Raw genomic sequence first — 14,190 nt, 5'->3', positions numbered from 1 at the left:
ATTTTTTTTAACCTCTAATTCATTGATGTCTTTCTCAACACCAGGAAGTCCCTTTGACATGAAAGAGTTGCTCAGAGCTGACGACTTTTTGAATTTAAGATGTCGTCCGTCTCAGCCAATTAGAACTCAGGTTCTTATTGTAGTTTCCTAGAAAGAGAAGTTGGGGAAAAAAAAGGAGATTTAAAATTGAGCATTTCAAATACAGTTATTTTAGTCGACCCCTACGTGCACACACGCGCACGTGGTGAGTGAGAAGTTTCCTCTTCTTGACAACATTCTCTGAAATGTCAGAAACAGAACTGGTTGTTGCTGCTTCAGAATGTTTCCGTTGGTCACACAGGAGGATTTCTGTCACATGTCAGTGAATCATTTCCTCTCTGTTTGACCGTCGTGTTTTTATTTCATCACCTGCTCTAAGTGTTTACTGAGTAGTGGCTCCTGAACGAGGTGTGAACAGAGATGAATACTCTGACCACCGATTGTTGCCGTTCAGCTGACTGAGTCATGAATTTCGCTCTCACCTCTCGGTCTCCGGAGATGAATGATGTGGAAAATTGTGATGCAACATTTTCTCTGTTGTCTTGTTGACTGGCATTTAAAAAAAATTATCTTCACCTCTGATGCTAAAATCAATGCCTGTAGCATACTCATACCCATAATGGAAGTGCTGATGCATGGAGGATATTGAGCGCTTCCTTATGAAGCAGAAAAACTAGTAATATGAGCTTTACCTGCAGATTTATACACAGACTAAACACACAGTCCCCCCCCCACAACTGAGGACGGTGACTCTTGGATATTTCAGGGTAATATTGCGGTGTTTGTAATGGACTGGCCGGCCTGCAGTCCAGATCGATCTCCTGGTGTTGATGTCTAGTGCAATGGTGTTTCTGCAGCCCCCCCCCCCATCCTTTTTGGTAGATGTATTGTAGCCTCTTGGCAAGTTCATAACTGTTGCTTCAAATCTCCATTGAGCTTTATTTAAAACACTGTCATTTCTAGAAAACCTCAGTTCTCATCTGAGGATCTGAGAAAAGGAAATAACATTATAATTTCCCTACTGAAAAATTGGTCCTGATCCCCCACCCCCGCAAAAGCCTTTTGTTGCAGGTGTTTGTTTTTAAATTAGTTTACTTGGTGAAAACACGTTTCTTTAGTTTCCCTTTTCCATATACCCATAATATTATAGTCTTTATTACAGTTTTTCAGTCATTCAGCTTTTTTGGTCTGGTGTAAAAATGTCTTCTTTACCTTTTTTGAGTCATGTCATTGGCTCATAAACACCTGTGGCTGCAGGGGGCACTGTTGCTCAGCAACCGTCACTTAGAGCTGCTTTAAAGTTCAATTAAAAGGCTTTCACAGAGAACATTTGAAACCTTGGTTTGTTCTCCATGCCTGCAGGTTCCTGCACTTGGCGATAATCCACGAGGACGGTGTCATCATTCAGCACCTGATCGACCTTTTCCCCAAAGAAGTCCTAGACATCCAGAACAACCTGTACCAGGTAAAAACACACCTCCAACCGTTTCCCCACAACACAGGCGGCTGCAGCATCTGCTGGAATGTTGTAACCCGCTGTGACTTCCTCATTACCAGCAGCACCTTGGTGTTGTGGAAACTGTGACATTATGTCTATCTGCGTTCTTCCAGAGAACTCTTGTTCCTCTTTACTCTTAGCGCTGGGCGTCACTGTAGGGGTGGTTCCAGGGTTGGCTCATGAGGAACAGAGAGTGGAAACTCCCCTCCTCTACCTCCTGTATAAACAGAACCAACCGGGAGCTGTTGTGGATGGTTTAACCTTGAATGGATTGATGTGGGTGGAGGATCTGTTCTATTCGTTGTAGTTCTGCTGGTTTAGACTGGAGGTAACAGAAATGTCACACGAAGACACGGCAGGATTCAAGTCCATGACTGGGGCGTGTTGTTCTTAGTCAGACTTCAAATTTGGACACATTTGCAAAAATATATTTACTGGATTTCCTGTTTGAGTACACACCCCTAACACTGCTGATGTATTTAGTAGTATTCAGTAGTATTTCTGTAGTACAAACACAGGATTCTTTATTTTTGGAAGAATAGGAAATAATGCTTTCACCAGTGTCTGTGAGCTGGAAATGGATTTGTTTCACACAGTATATAAAAAAAAACATATACAGTATATGTATGTATATAATATTTTGTATATTTATATTTATAATAGTCATAATAATAATAATAATAATAGGTCCTAAATTTCCCAAAGGGAACTCCCAAGGGATTATGAAAGTTCTAAAAATTCAGCATGTATCTTCTTTTTCTTTTTCTTTTTCTTTCCGAGTCAGTGAACCCACCTCTGCTCTTGTAAAGCCCCTTGTGTCACAAGTTTGAGCAGATCTCAGGTTTATGGTTTCGATGTTTTTTGATGGGTTTTTGTCAGCCTCAGTTGTCTGGATGGGGAGTAGATGTGGTGTTTACTGCTGTAGTCCGTCACAGGCCATTACTCACTATCATCTTACCATCACCTCAAACCACTCTGGCCGTCCATCTGTGCTGCTGGCATCACCAAGACGCTATTGTTTTGCTCAGGGACCAGAATTATCCAGGACATGTTCTCTCTGTAAATTCCACACTGGATCCCAGTCGTTCAGCAGACTTTGCAGAACTCCAACCAGGCATCAACAGAGATGTAGACTTTTGAGGGTAGTTGTAGATATTAAATGATTTTATATCTGTGTGTGACCCTCAGAGCCCTCTGCACCTGGCCACCTATCTAAACCTGACAGACGTGGTGAAAAGCCTGGTGGAGAAGGGAGTCAGCCTGGAGCTGCAGGACCACGACGGAAACACTGCGCTGCACGTGGCCTGTCAGCACGGACAAACGGAATGTGCCAACGAGATGACGCAAAATGTTTCCCCCAGCAAACTGGCACCGGTCCTAGAGACCCAGAACTGGAGAGGTGATTAAAAAAAGCCCTGAACCACAGCTGACATCGTTTGTTATTTTGGTGTCTCTCACTTTATGCTGATAAACAGGGAGCTTCACAGATGACATCATTCATTCATTATGTTTTCCTTGGAGTCTAATATGTCACATGACTTCATTTGTGTTTTTATTTTTTCCCATAAATAATTGTCCAAGGTTTTACCCAATGTCAGTAAAACTACTTGACAGATCTGTTTGTGTTTGGTTACATCAGTGATTCCCAACCCCTGTACTGCGGCACACTAGTGTGCCGTAAAACAAAGTTAATTAAACTTAATTGGGTTGAAAACTATTATTTATTTATTGCATATAATTTTTCTTTGCTCGTCAAAGCATGTAATGCAGAGAAATTAAATCCTCTTCTGCTAAGTGGCAGCAGACGGCTTTGAAAAAAAAAATCATAGCTGTTGAAGAAGATCTTTGTGAGTGTCTTTCTTCAATTCCTGCCAGTATATCAGCACTGTCTTCAACTAAACAGGCTGAGGTTTTAGTCAATTATGAGGTTATTTAAACTAGAAGATTATTATATTTCAGTACATGTACTTTTTGTGAGATTTCTGTTTGGTGGTGTGACCTGGGGTTTTTCCTGGTGATGTACATGTGCCGTGGCTCAAAAAAGGTTGGGAAACACTGGGTTACCTTAAATGAAGAGCTCCTGTAAATAACACGGGATCTGATGAAAGTAGCATGTGCAGCTTTTGACTGAAAATATGAGCATATATGTTTAACATAAAAACTAACATTTGTCTGCAGGTCTGGCCTGTCTCCACTTGGCTGCTCTGAACAGGCAACATCAGATTATGAAGGTCCTGATAAAAAAGGGAGCTGATTTAAATATCCAGGTTAGTCTGTCAAATGACACGATGTCTTCTGTCTTCTTTTCCCCCTGGAACCACTGTAAAAAGAATTGGATGTACTTCGTGTTTCTGTTCATCACACCGACAGGTTCAGGGCCTGATTCGGGTTTTCCTGCAGTCTTACAGTGTCAGTGTTCTGATCCCACTTAACCCCTTGCAGTCGTGTTTTCACGTCCATAAATCAGCTGCACCTGTGCAGTGCTGACAGAGACATAATTAGATTTGAGATGTGATTAGGCTTCACTTTCTATTGATAGGAAAAGAACCCGACAGTCAGTCTCAAACCCAGCCCCAGACATTCCTCACACTTTAACTCAGCGGCTGTAGTGAATCACTCTGCTGCACGTCAGATAAATACCAGTGCGGCTTGTAAATATGTGCACTCGTCCATCTTTGATGTAATCAGTACGTGTCATTTTTAAGGACCAGGTTTAAAGCATGAGTTTACAAAATGAGGGGGAAAACGTCTGGTCAATATTAAGACTTTGGTATGAAGTTAATGTCTGTAATTTACAGGAAGGTACAAGTGGGAAAACAGCACTCCACCTGGCAGTCGAACAGCATGACGTCGTATCGGTAAAGCTGCTGCTCAAATGGGGGGCCAACGTGGACGCTGCCATGTTTAACGGCTGTACGCCGCTGCACCTGGCGGTGGGGAGGCAGGACGCCACCATCTCTGACCTCCTCTGCCACGCTGGAGCTGACACCATGCTGAGGAACATGGAGGACGAGACGGCGCTGGATCTGGCTGACGGCAACGATGACGTAAGCACTAACGACTATTAATATTGTTGTGGCTACTGTCTGTGTCTGTGCAGGCGGTTGTGGGTTTGTGTTTTTTAACTAAAGGACTTTTTTTTTTTTGGTCTTTCAGATTCTGGCTCTGTTCCCTTTCGATGACATCCAGATCTCTGGGCGATCGGTGGTTGGTGTGAAGTACTAGAGCAGAATCCTGAATCCTTAAAATGTATACTATGTCTGGAGCTCTACTGTGGCTTGAATCAACCTGAGGGGAAAAAATGCTGCATTTGCGCAAAGGTTTTCATTAAATAGTGGCTCTATTCATAGTAACCTTTGATTTCATTTTTATTTATGTTTTGTGTTGATAAAAAGTGCACGTCCGATGGCTCCTCACCTCCCTCTGTCAAAGCATGTTTTTGTCCAATGGAGGACCGGTTCATGAAATCCTCTTAATCTGTGCCTCTGGACTGGGTTTGTACTTGGCTGCAAAAGCCTGTGACTGTGAGTGCCAAATTGTTTTCAGCATCTTTAAAAAAAAGAAAGAAACTCTACCTCTCCTTAATATGGAACTAGTTAAAATGGCTAGAAAATGAACAACCAAATCTCTTTTTTTCAACTTGTCTTAAACTAAACCATTACCACTATGACAGCTTTTGTGTTTAATCAAAAAAGTACAATCTTCTATTTTTAAAATCCTTCACTCGTTGCTACAAAGAGACTCTTGGAGGAATGCAGCCAGAGGCCTTTAATCTAAAGCAGATGAGCTAATAACAACCTGCCTATTTAAAGAATCAGATTTTCTATCTAATCAATCTATATCTATTTATCTCACTTCAAAAAAATTGGTTCTTTGGTGTATAATTTCTGTGGCCTGTCCAGTTAACATGAGCAGTTCCTTTATTTTTTAATAAAAAAAAATCAACTGCACTGTGTGTTGTAATTGGTTAATGCATCGTCCGTCCTGTTACTGTCTCCTATTGTGTTTTTTTCTGTAGAAGTCATGATGACTACATTTCTCAAGTTCAATTCTTTTCTTTACTTCCTATCAGCTGTGTGTGTTTGTGTGTGTATAAGCTATGTCTTCTGTTTCCTGTAAATGTTGAACAATTGGTGTGGAGCAGCTGGAAATTCCACTCAGTTAAAAGGACATACTTGGAAAAAAGACAGGTCGAAGTGGACACTCCCAGCTGTATTGTCACGTTGTCAAGTAGAATGCGGTTGTCTTGCTCGTATCACAAGATTACTTATCTGCCTAACGGTGTAAGTTGTTCGACAACGGCACTTAACTGTGTTATGGTGACAGATGATAAACAGACTAACACTGTGGCCACCAGCTTGTACAAAGGGTTGTGAAACTATACCTACTTCCTCTTTAAACCTATGGGCTGGGTAAATATGTTTTCTTTGTGATATACAGTATGGAACACACGTTTCATAAACAAGTGCAGTGATTAAAAGTGTTTTTAGTGTGCATGCAAGTGGTTTCTACTTTTTAAATATCAATATTTCATAAACACAGTTATACTGTGTTTTACTTTTTGTATTTAGCTGAATTGTATATCAAAAATACATATACATTATATAGATAAAAATATTGATAGATATAGATATATGCGTATTATATTAATATATATATATATATTGTTTTTTAAAAAAGAACAAAAAAGGGGTTTACTCAAATCTCACACATTTGATAAACATGGTCTTTACTCCTCCGCACAGACAGAGGTCGCTATAGCCGAAGAGCAACAGCTTTACTTCCGACTCCCTCCTGCGTGTAGAATGAGGAGGAGGCGGCCTCTGCTGCTCCAGTGAAGCAGGGGGGAAGTTGAACGTATTAGATATAAAGGTGGAGGCCACTCACAGACAGATAAACACTGGTTTTAAAAGGGATAACTATAGAAACGACCATTTACCTGCCAGGTTCGTACGGCTTCATGCGCTGTTTCAGCGGGGACGCTTAAGTGAGAGTGTCGGCGTGTTCTGTACGCCCAGAGCCGGAAACCCGGATACAGAGGAAAAATGACATCTTTTTCATGGAGGTAACGTCTCTCAGAACGTCACTTGGCTAAGTCAATGGTTAACATGTCGCAATAACAACTAAGTGGAGGCTATACGGTGCTGTCAGTTCTCACATTCTGACGGTAAGCGTGTCGTTTGTGTTTTTCTCTGTTCAGTGACTCTCCCTTTGAAGTCCCCGGCAATGTTTGTTAGGGACAACGTCTGTAAACATCCTGCCTCACAACAGTTCTGTTCGTTTACACAAGAACCGGCGTGGAATCTGTGTATTAGTGGTCATTTTTTACTAGAACTGCTACGTTTTACGTCGATTAAACAACGAATAATTTGAAGTAGTTGTAGTGACCTGAGCTTATGTTTGTTTAATTTAGTTTATTGTAAAGTCTGAGTGATAATGATTTGGTCGTTTGGCTTAAATATAACAGTGGGCTGAATAGGATTGCAACATTTAGTTGACAAGTCGAATTGAAAACGATCATTTTAATAACAATAACACTTTTGAAACTATTTAAATGTTGTTTTTTTTAATTTTATGAAACTAAATCATTTGTATCACCTTAAATGTCCATTTTGAAATGTTAGTTTTTACACTGTGCACTCCTCCTTTTCTGTAGATAATTTATAAGAACAGAGCTGTCTCTGCTGCGGATTGTGGCCCCTGATAAAATACTGTGACAGTACACACAGTTAATGAAAAGTTTCTGCAGCCATCATACTGTGTGGTCAGAATTGCTACTGACATGTTGTCTGCCTTTTGTCGTGACATCTGTTTAATGAATTTAGCGATGAATCAGGTAATACATAGATTTTGGAAGTTAATATCAGATGTTGCATATTAGTGACACACTGTAAAAAACAAACAACAAAAAACAGCCTATGATGGTATACGTCAGTGATACCACAAAGTTGGTTTAGCTAGAATACTGTTGTTTTGGGTTCTTTATCCAGTCAGGATATCGATGTAATCTAATTTTCAGTATTTGACATTTTTTGTAAACAGAAAGGATTTTCATGAATGTACAGTTTCATCAAACTGACCATTAATTTCACCTCTTCTACCGAGTATGTGAAATATTGATTTTTTGTAAACAGAAAGGATTTTCACAAATGTACAGTTTCATCAAACTGACAATTAATTTCACCTCTTCTACCGAGTATGACATATGGCATTTTGTTGGGCAGGTAATACGTCTGTGACATAGTAGTGCCATGCCCCTTGTCTTTCAAGATATACCTGGGTGTTTCACAGTGTTGCCTTACACTTAAGTGTTGGGCTTGTTCTTAACAGTGACTAGTGGTTCTTTTGAATCAGGTTTTTCAAGATAAAACAGCAAGTTACACTGGTTTTACCTGAACAACTATGTGAGAAACTAGAGCTGCAACATCTTTGTTCAAGCAGCAAAAAAGATTCTAATCTTGACTGTATTTATATTATAACCTGTGGCACATGAACCACTTTTTCATATTTACGTCAGTTCACAGTTGAATTATCCTCGTACATAACTGGCCTGCTGTGGCCTCAGGTTGGAAACCCGAGAACTTGAACACAACTCGTGTAGATGTTGCTATCTGAGTGAATTGATACTGTTGACCACAGTAAACTGAATGTGCCACAGGTCAACGTTTGTTTATTATATAATGTTTTGAAACCACATTATGGGTTTTTTGTGAAAAAAAAAAAAAAATAAGAAAAAGACTGCATTAAGCTGAAACAAAAAATGTTATTTTGTAGTATATCGTTCCAAAATGAATAATGTAATACTGAGTTGAAAAAATGTGATGGACATAAAACGTGGTCGCAAAATAGTACAAACAAAATAGTACAAAATTCACATTGGGATTTGAAATATCCCTGAGGGCAACTGAGTGACATGGCTACCTGAATTGCCATCTGGCTGTTACCATATCCGTCAACATTTACCTAGCTAAACAGGCACAGTGCTGTCTAATTATGAACAAGTTGATGATGTATAATACATGTAATGATATTTTGAGCAAGTTAAGTTAAGGAGAAAAACAAACTTATTACCCAGCACATTTACATTTACTTTTTACCGAGCTCCATTGATAATGTTGGTTCTATTCAATTCTGACAGTGTGATCTTGAACAACAGATAACACACAAAGTTTAAACGTTTCTGGATTCCATGACGTCAGAATGCACTGTTAGTGCCCATAGTGCAGCCGCCTGTGGGTCGGCGTCTTAGCCAGTGCAGTACATTCCTCCATGTAATAAACTGCTTGTTCAGTGCCTTTGGCCCACTGGCTGCCTGTCCACAGTCTACCGTACAAAGAGGCTCTGTCAGTGTGAGTCAGGGTCTCCTCGGGGAGGAGGCCCTTCCTCAGTGTACACACTCGGTGCCCCGACAGCATGGCATTTACCTTAAAAGCCGTGCTTTCACCGCAGATTAACTCACAAGATGAGGAGACTAAACCTCTGCACTCCCAGTTGAATAAATTATGGCTGTCACGCTTTGACGTTATGGTGAAAATGACTACAAATCTCAAGCCTCATTTGTTTAAGTGGTTGACGCCACTCATTTCAACTGGGTCATTTCTGCTGATGTTTGGAAATAAGGGACATTTTCAAACCTTAGCTTGGATTATGTGCAACACACTTTTACTGAGGGTTTTTTTTTAATGTAGCTAATTGTAAAAAAAGTAATTAAATATAAATCTGTGCTGAGGACAAGCTAGAGAAATACAGGATAAGACACCTAAAGAACACCATCCCCACAGAGGGGGGCAGTATAATGCTGGGGGAGGGGATGGGAAGGGAGGAGAGGGGAGGGGTACTCTTTCCAGAAAAACCCAAATGAATGTTATTGACTGGTGTGGGAAATTGTGTAATAAAACCTGTGTGTTTTGAATGTTTGAATTGACTGGTGTGGGAAATTGTATAATAAAACCTGTGTGTTTTCAGTATTTGAAGTGTGTCAAATATGTTGTCATTACATTATCACTGTAAAGAAACAGCACCTTGATGTTTTGCTCAAGAATTTCACCTTTTGTGTGATAATAAATGTGGTGTTGTTGTTGTTTTTTCAGGGTTTTCCCTGCACTTGTCTGGCTACTGTTCCCTTGTGCTGTGGCTGCACAGGAGTCATCACTGCTGGAAGGATGGCAGGATGTCTGGTTCTTCCGCTTCGTCCTCAACATGCTGGGATACTGCACTATCATCATCCCGGGCTACCTCCTAATCACCTACTTCAGAAAAGTGAACTACTTAGAAACAGGTTTGAACACTTGAGAACAAGCAGTAACATTTGATTGTAGTATTAACAGTGGATAAGTAATTATTTACTGTGTGTGTGTCTCTTTGGCCACCTTAAAACCAACCCCCACCTGTTTGCTGTGTGTCCTGTATGTGCAGGTAGTGGTACCTGTTATCCGGCGATAAAGGCTTGCGTGTACGGCAGTGAGGTCAAAATAGGTCACTTGGATGATGTGTCATTTGCATCCAGGAGTGATGGAGATTCAGGTTCCACTTTCAAACAGACCATCAAATTACTCTTTTGTGCTGCTGGCCTTCAGGTAAGAGTTAAAGCACAACGTTGCTAAACAGACATTATTACTACATTATTATTACAGGGGTCACATTACTGTGTCTTTGTTCCACTGATCCACAGTCAGCGCTTCTTTAACTGCCAATGAACAACATGGTTTCATTTCTCCTTTATATCCCTATCCCTGTTCATAACCCACCTTTGTACACTTCTCAAGGCCAATGGGATTTTAGTAGATAATTACTATGTATCAGTCTTTTTTATTCCTGCGTTTAGTCAAATGTGCAACACAGAATTGATTAAACTAACAATAAACACCTGGACTAAAAAACAGATCAGTTGATTTTATTGTTATAACTTGACATTTTATGAACTCCACCACTGAAAACTCTGTTATTTCCAGGTGTCGTACCTGACGTGGGGGGTCCTGCAGGAGAGGGTGATGACACGTTCCTATGGCACCTCCAATCCAGAGGAGGAAGGGGAGAGATTCCAGGACTCGCAGTTCCTGGTCTTCATGAATCGCATCCTGGCTCTTACGGTGGCAGGAGTGTGGTGCCTGATGTTCAAGCAACCCCGCCACGGCGCGCCCATGTACAAGTACTCCTTTGCCTCGCTCTCCAACATCCTGAGCAGCTGGTGTCAGTATGAGGCCCTCAAGTACATCAGCTTCCCCACTCAAGTCCTGGCCAAGGCTTCCAAAGTCATTCCCGTCATGCTCATGGGTAAGCTCGTGTCCCGGAAGAGCTACGAATACTGGGAGTACTTCACCGCCATGCTGATCTCATTCGGTGTCAGCATGTTCCTGCTGTCCAGCAACAACGACGACAAGCCGTCCACTGCCACGACCTTCAGCGGGGTCATCATACTCATGGGATACATCGTCTTTGACAGTTTCACCTCCAACTGGCAGGACAACTTGTTCAAGCACAAGATGTCGTCGGTTCAGATGATGTTCGGAGTCAACCTCTTCTCCTGTCTCTTCACTATCGGCTCACTGCTGGAGCAGGGCACGCTCTATCAGGCGGTGGGCTTCATGGTGCGTCACCCTACGTTTGCCTTCCATGCCGTGTTGCTCTCCATCTGTTCGGCGTGCGGTCAACTCTTCATCTTCTACACCATCAACCAGTTTGGTGCTGCCGTCTTCACCATCATCATGACCCTGAGGCAGGCCATCGCAATCCTCCTTTCCTGTTTCATCTACGGCCACGCCGTCTCCTTCGTAGGCTCTATAGGTGTCGCCGTTGTTTTCTTGGCACTTTTCTTGCGGGTCTACGCACGTAACCGCATGAAGTCCAGCGGACGGTCCCAGCAGTCGCTCCCGCAGAAGATTTAGCACTCCAAAGTCGCACACACACCAAACTGGGAACTGGGAACACCACGTTTTCTGTGGTGATTTTTTTTTTGTCTTTCTGTTTCAGTCTAAGAGTTGTTATTTTATTATTTTTATTTCGTGTTAGCACGGAGTGGGCTGGTAGGAATAGAAAGGGAATCTGCTGTTTGGACCACACTGGAGTCACGCGACTCCTGTAATTGAACTATAGCAGCCACGCTGCTGGTGTGAGGTGGTGGTTCACCTGTCAGATGGGTCTCTCTGTAGAAATACACAGCTCGCAGGGAAGCTTAACATTTATCTTGGTTTTATTCTCGTTTATTTGTGTCCAATATGTCATTCAATCAGCACAGAATATGAGTGGACAACTTCCAACTGCTGGCTGTTGGATGGTACTGCAGAACTGAGGCTGTGTTAAAAAGAGCATTTTCTATCACAGGAGACTTGAAGAACTCTTCATTTAAACCTTCTGAATCATCAGCATCATCATTTTGCTCAACGCCTGATGTTTATCTAGTCCAGTACAGAGACGTCCTCATAGACACAGTGAACAACAATACAGTAGATTAATAACAGCCATGACACACCACACACACATCCTGTGTGCCCTTCTCACCCTCATCACCCTAAACCAAATACCCCGTAAGGGGTGTAAATGAGTTGAGTGCCTGTGACATCCTTAAATTCACAAGTTCCTTACTAAAATGTATTTGTTTAGTTTTTGTTTTTTTCTACAGGTTAACGATTTTCACCCTGAACCACAACTTCTTGGTTGAGCAGCAAGTTTACTCCTAGTCTTTTTCTGGACAAATTGGGAATAAGATGAAGTTCTTCAAGCTGTTAATGTCTGACGTTGAAATCCCAAAACAAAATGAAAAGAGACGAAGAAAGTCATGCCTTCCTTTGCTAAACAGATTAATTTCTGTTTCTTATTGTGACATTTCTGTTTAAAACCTTGTAAACTTAACCTAAACTCATTTAGCATTTTTCTCATACTTAGCTGTTAATTAAATGACATGTAAACCTGCTAGGGGCTGTGAAAGTGTGATTTTGAGCACACTACTCTGTACCCCCCCTCCCACCCCTGTACCCCGAGACAGATGGCACTGGAGGTACGTTTTTTCCCTGAAACATATTGAAGGATTTTTAAAAAAAATGATTAACATTTATTGTCGTCATAACATGAGACAGTTTTCACAGTTGGCCTAAAAGCCACATTGTTATATACTGTTTATTTACAACCATCTGCTCTGTTGTGTACTTTTGTATAATGACTGCATCGTGTGTTTGTTCGATGTGACTGTTCAAATTGCGACTGAGTGGAGGGAGGTGAAGGTACTGTAGTCCTGAAGTGGTTGTTGAGGGGAGATGTAATGTGTCTGGTACCTTGGGTTTTGTATTATCATTCTATTTCCTCTGGTAACTGGATTAATAATAAAACACTAATTTAAATTAAATCTATAAGACATAAGATTTGATTTATTCTTCTTCGTAATTAAGTCTGGATACATTCTGACGCGTTCAGGTTACAGGTGTGGTACTCGTAACCTGAACGTGTTATACAAAATAATTGGTCTAAAAGTAAATATTAATTCTCAAATTACACCTGCTACCGGTACAGGTAACCATGCCACTCCCTTCTCGTCAGACCATCTTCACTGCCAGAACTGTGTTGTACTAACATGTTAATGGAAGTCTAGTCAACAATGTAATGAAACGATACTTTTGTAGAATACCTGTGAAGAGCTAAAGACTAAAATCAATCAGAAAAGGAATATGAGAAACTTATTTAGGTTTCCAGTGTAGCAGAAATATACAGGGGAAAAGAGTGTTTAATATATAGTTAAATGAACGATTGTTTTGGCTAATTTGACAATTATAGAGCCATTCACCAAATGTCCGACTGCGGTGAAGGCAGCACGGGATTACGTCATACCGGAAGCAGCAAGATTCAGATTTGTTTGGAAAATGCGAGGGAGACTGGAGGAAGGAGAACTTGAGAGGGGGGGCTGAAAACGGTTATTAACTGTGTCACAGTTAATAACAGACAGCGTTGTACTCAACGTTTTTACAAGAACAAACCGTCCAAAGAAAAACATTCCCACGAAGGCCCGCGGACTGTGCCGTATTCAGGTGAGCATAAATACGCTGTGGAAATAAACAAAGTGCTGGGCATCGAATTTATCGGTTTTAGCCGAAAATAAGTCACATCGAAATACATTTTGCACCCAGTCTGACAAAGTTTAATGGAGGACGTTTACGGACAGTTCTACCAAAAGAAGAGCTTTTTAAAAAATAAAATAAAATAAACAACAATAATAACAATACCAACAAAGCCGCCAAAGACTTTTATCAAACCCTTTAATAAAACCTAAATTGAGGGGGAAAACGTTAAAATGTGACACTGGTGTCATTGGTGTAAATCCTGAACTAGTGTTGTTATTGTTGTTTTTTAAATTTCTTTTTTTGGTGTAAAACTGTCACAGTATAGCAATTTTATAGCTAAAAATTGAGCCTTCTTAGTTAAAAGCTAAAAAAAAGAGTATGAAGAGTGAAACATAATCCATCAGAAGCTGCCAAATGATTCAAAAAAGTGAAAGAGTAACCTCGAGATGGCTCATTTAACACAAAATATTTAACGTAATCAGGATCCAAAAATGACCAAAAGATAACTTACAGTTAGCCCAGAGATAGACAACGATTAGCCAGAAATGCATTTTTATTTTTTTGCGAAAAGGCTGGAAAATAACTGGTAACTAATAACCAGTCAAA

General features: G+C 40.8%; 2 protein-coding genes across 2 annotated transcripts in view; both read left to right on the top strand.

Moving 5' to 3' along the window:
• The window catches only part of nfkbie (nuclear factor of kappa light polypeptide gene enhancer in B-cells inhibitor, epsilon), a 7,796-nt gene extending 2,309 nt beyond the window's left edge, over nucleotides 1-5,487 (top strand). Inside the window, exons 2-6 of the mRNA XM_025057103.1 lie at nucleotides 1,402-1,504; nucleotides 2,726-2,936; nucleotides 3,716-3,804; nucleotides 4,336-4,584; nucleotides 4,694-5,487. Of these exons, the coding sequence (XP_024912871.1) occupies nucleotides 1,402-1,504; nucleotides 2,726-2,936; nucleotides 3,716-3,804; nucleotides 4,336-4,584; nucleotides 4,694-4,762 (721 nt within the window). The 3' untranslated portion in view covers nucleotides 4,763-5,487. The remainder of the gene's footprint in view (nucleotides 1-1,401; nucleotides 1,505-2,725; nucleotides 2,937-3,715; nucleotides 3,805-4,335; nucleotides 4,585-4,693) is intronic.
• A 646-nt stretch (nucleotides 5,488-6,133) lies between these two features.
• Nucleotides 6,134-12,875, top strand: slc35b2 (solute carrier family 35 member B2). Its single transcript, XM_008313023.3, has 4 exons — nucleotides 6,134-6,602; nucleotides 9,628-9,815; nucleotides 9,953-10,113; nucleotides 10,489-12,875. The coding sequence occupies exons 1-4, from the start codon at nucleotides 6,583-6,585 to the stop codon at nucleotides 11,419-11,421; spliced, it is 1,302 nt and encodes a 433-aa protein (XP_008311245.1). The 5' UTR covers nucleotides 6,134-6,582; the 3' UTR covers nucleotides 11,422-12,875.
• The last annotated feature ends 1,315 nt before the right edge of the window (nucleotides 12,876-14,190 follow it).

This window comes from Cynoglossus semilaevis, chromosome 7, assembly GCF_000523025.1.
Source record: "Cynoglossus semilaevis isolate Cse_v1.0 chromosome 7, Cse_v1.0, whole genome shotgun sequence".
NCBI classification, from domain to species: Eukaryota; Metazoa; Chordata; class Actinopteri; order Pleuronectiformes; family Cynoglossidae; genus Cynoglossus; species Cynoglossus semilaevis.
This window is presented reverse-complemented; position numbering and strand designations above follow the sequence as displayed.

Excerpts from the sequence above, each read along its gene's own strand:
- slc35b2 (XM_008313023.3), top strand. The coding sequence starts at position 6,583 with ATGACATCTTTTTCATGGAG. Across the intron at positions 6,603-9,627 it reads ATGACATCTTTTTCATGGAG|GGTTTTCCCTGCACTTGTCT; the intron begins GTAACGTCTCTC and ends TTGTTTTTTCAG. Across the intron at positions 10,114-10,488 it reads TTTGTGCTGCTGGCCTTCAG|GTGTCGTACCTGACGTGGGG; the intron begins GTAAGAGTTAAA and ends TGTTATTTCCAG.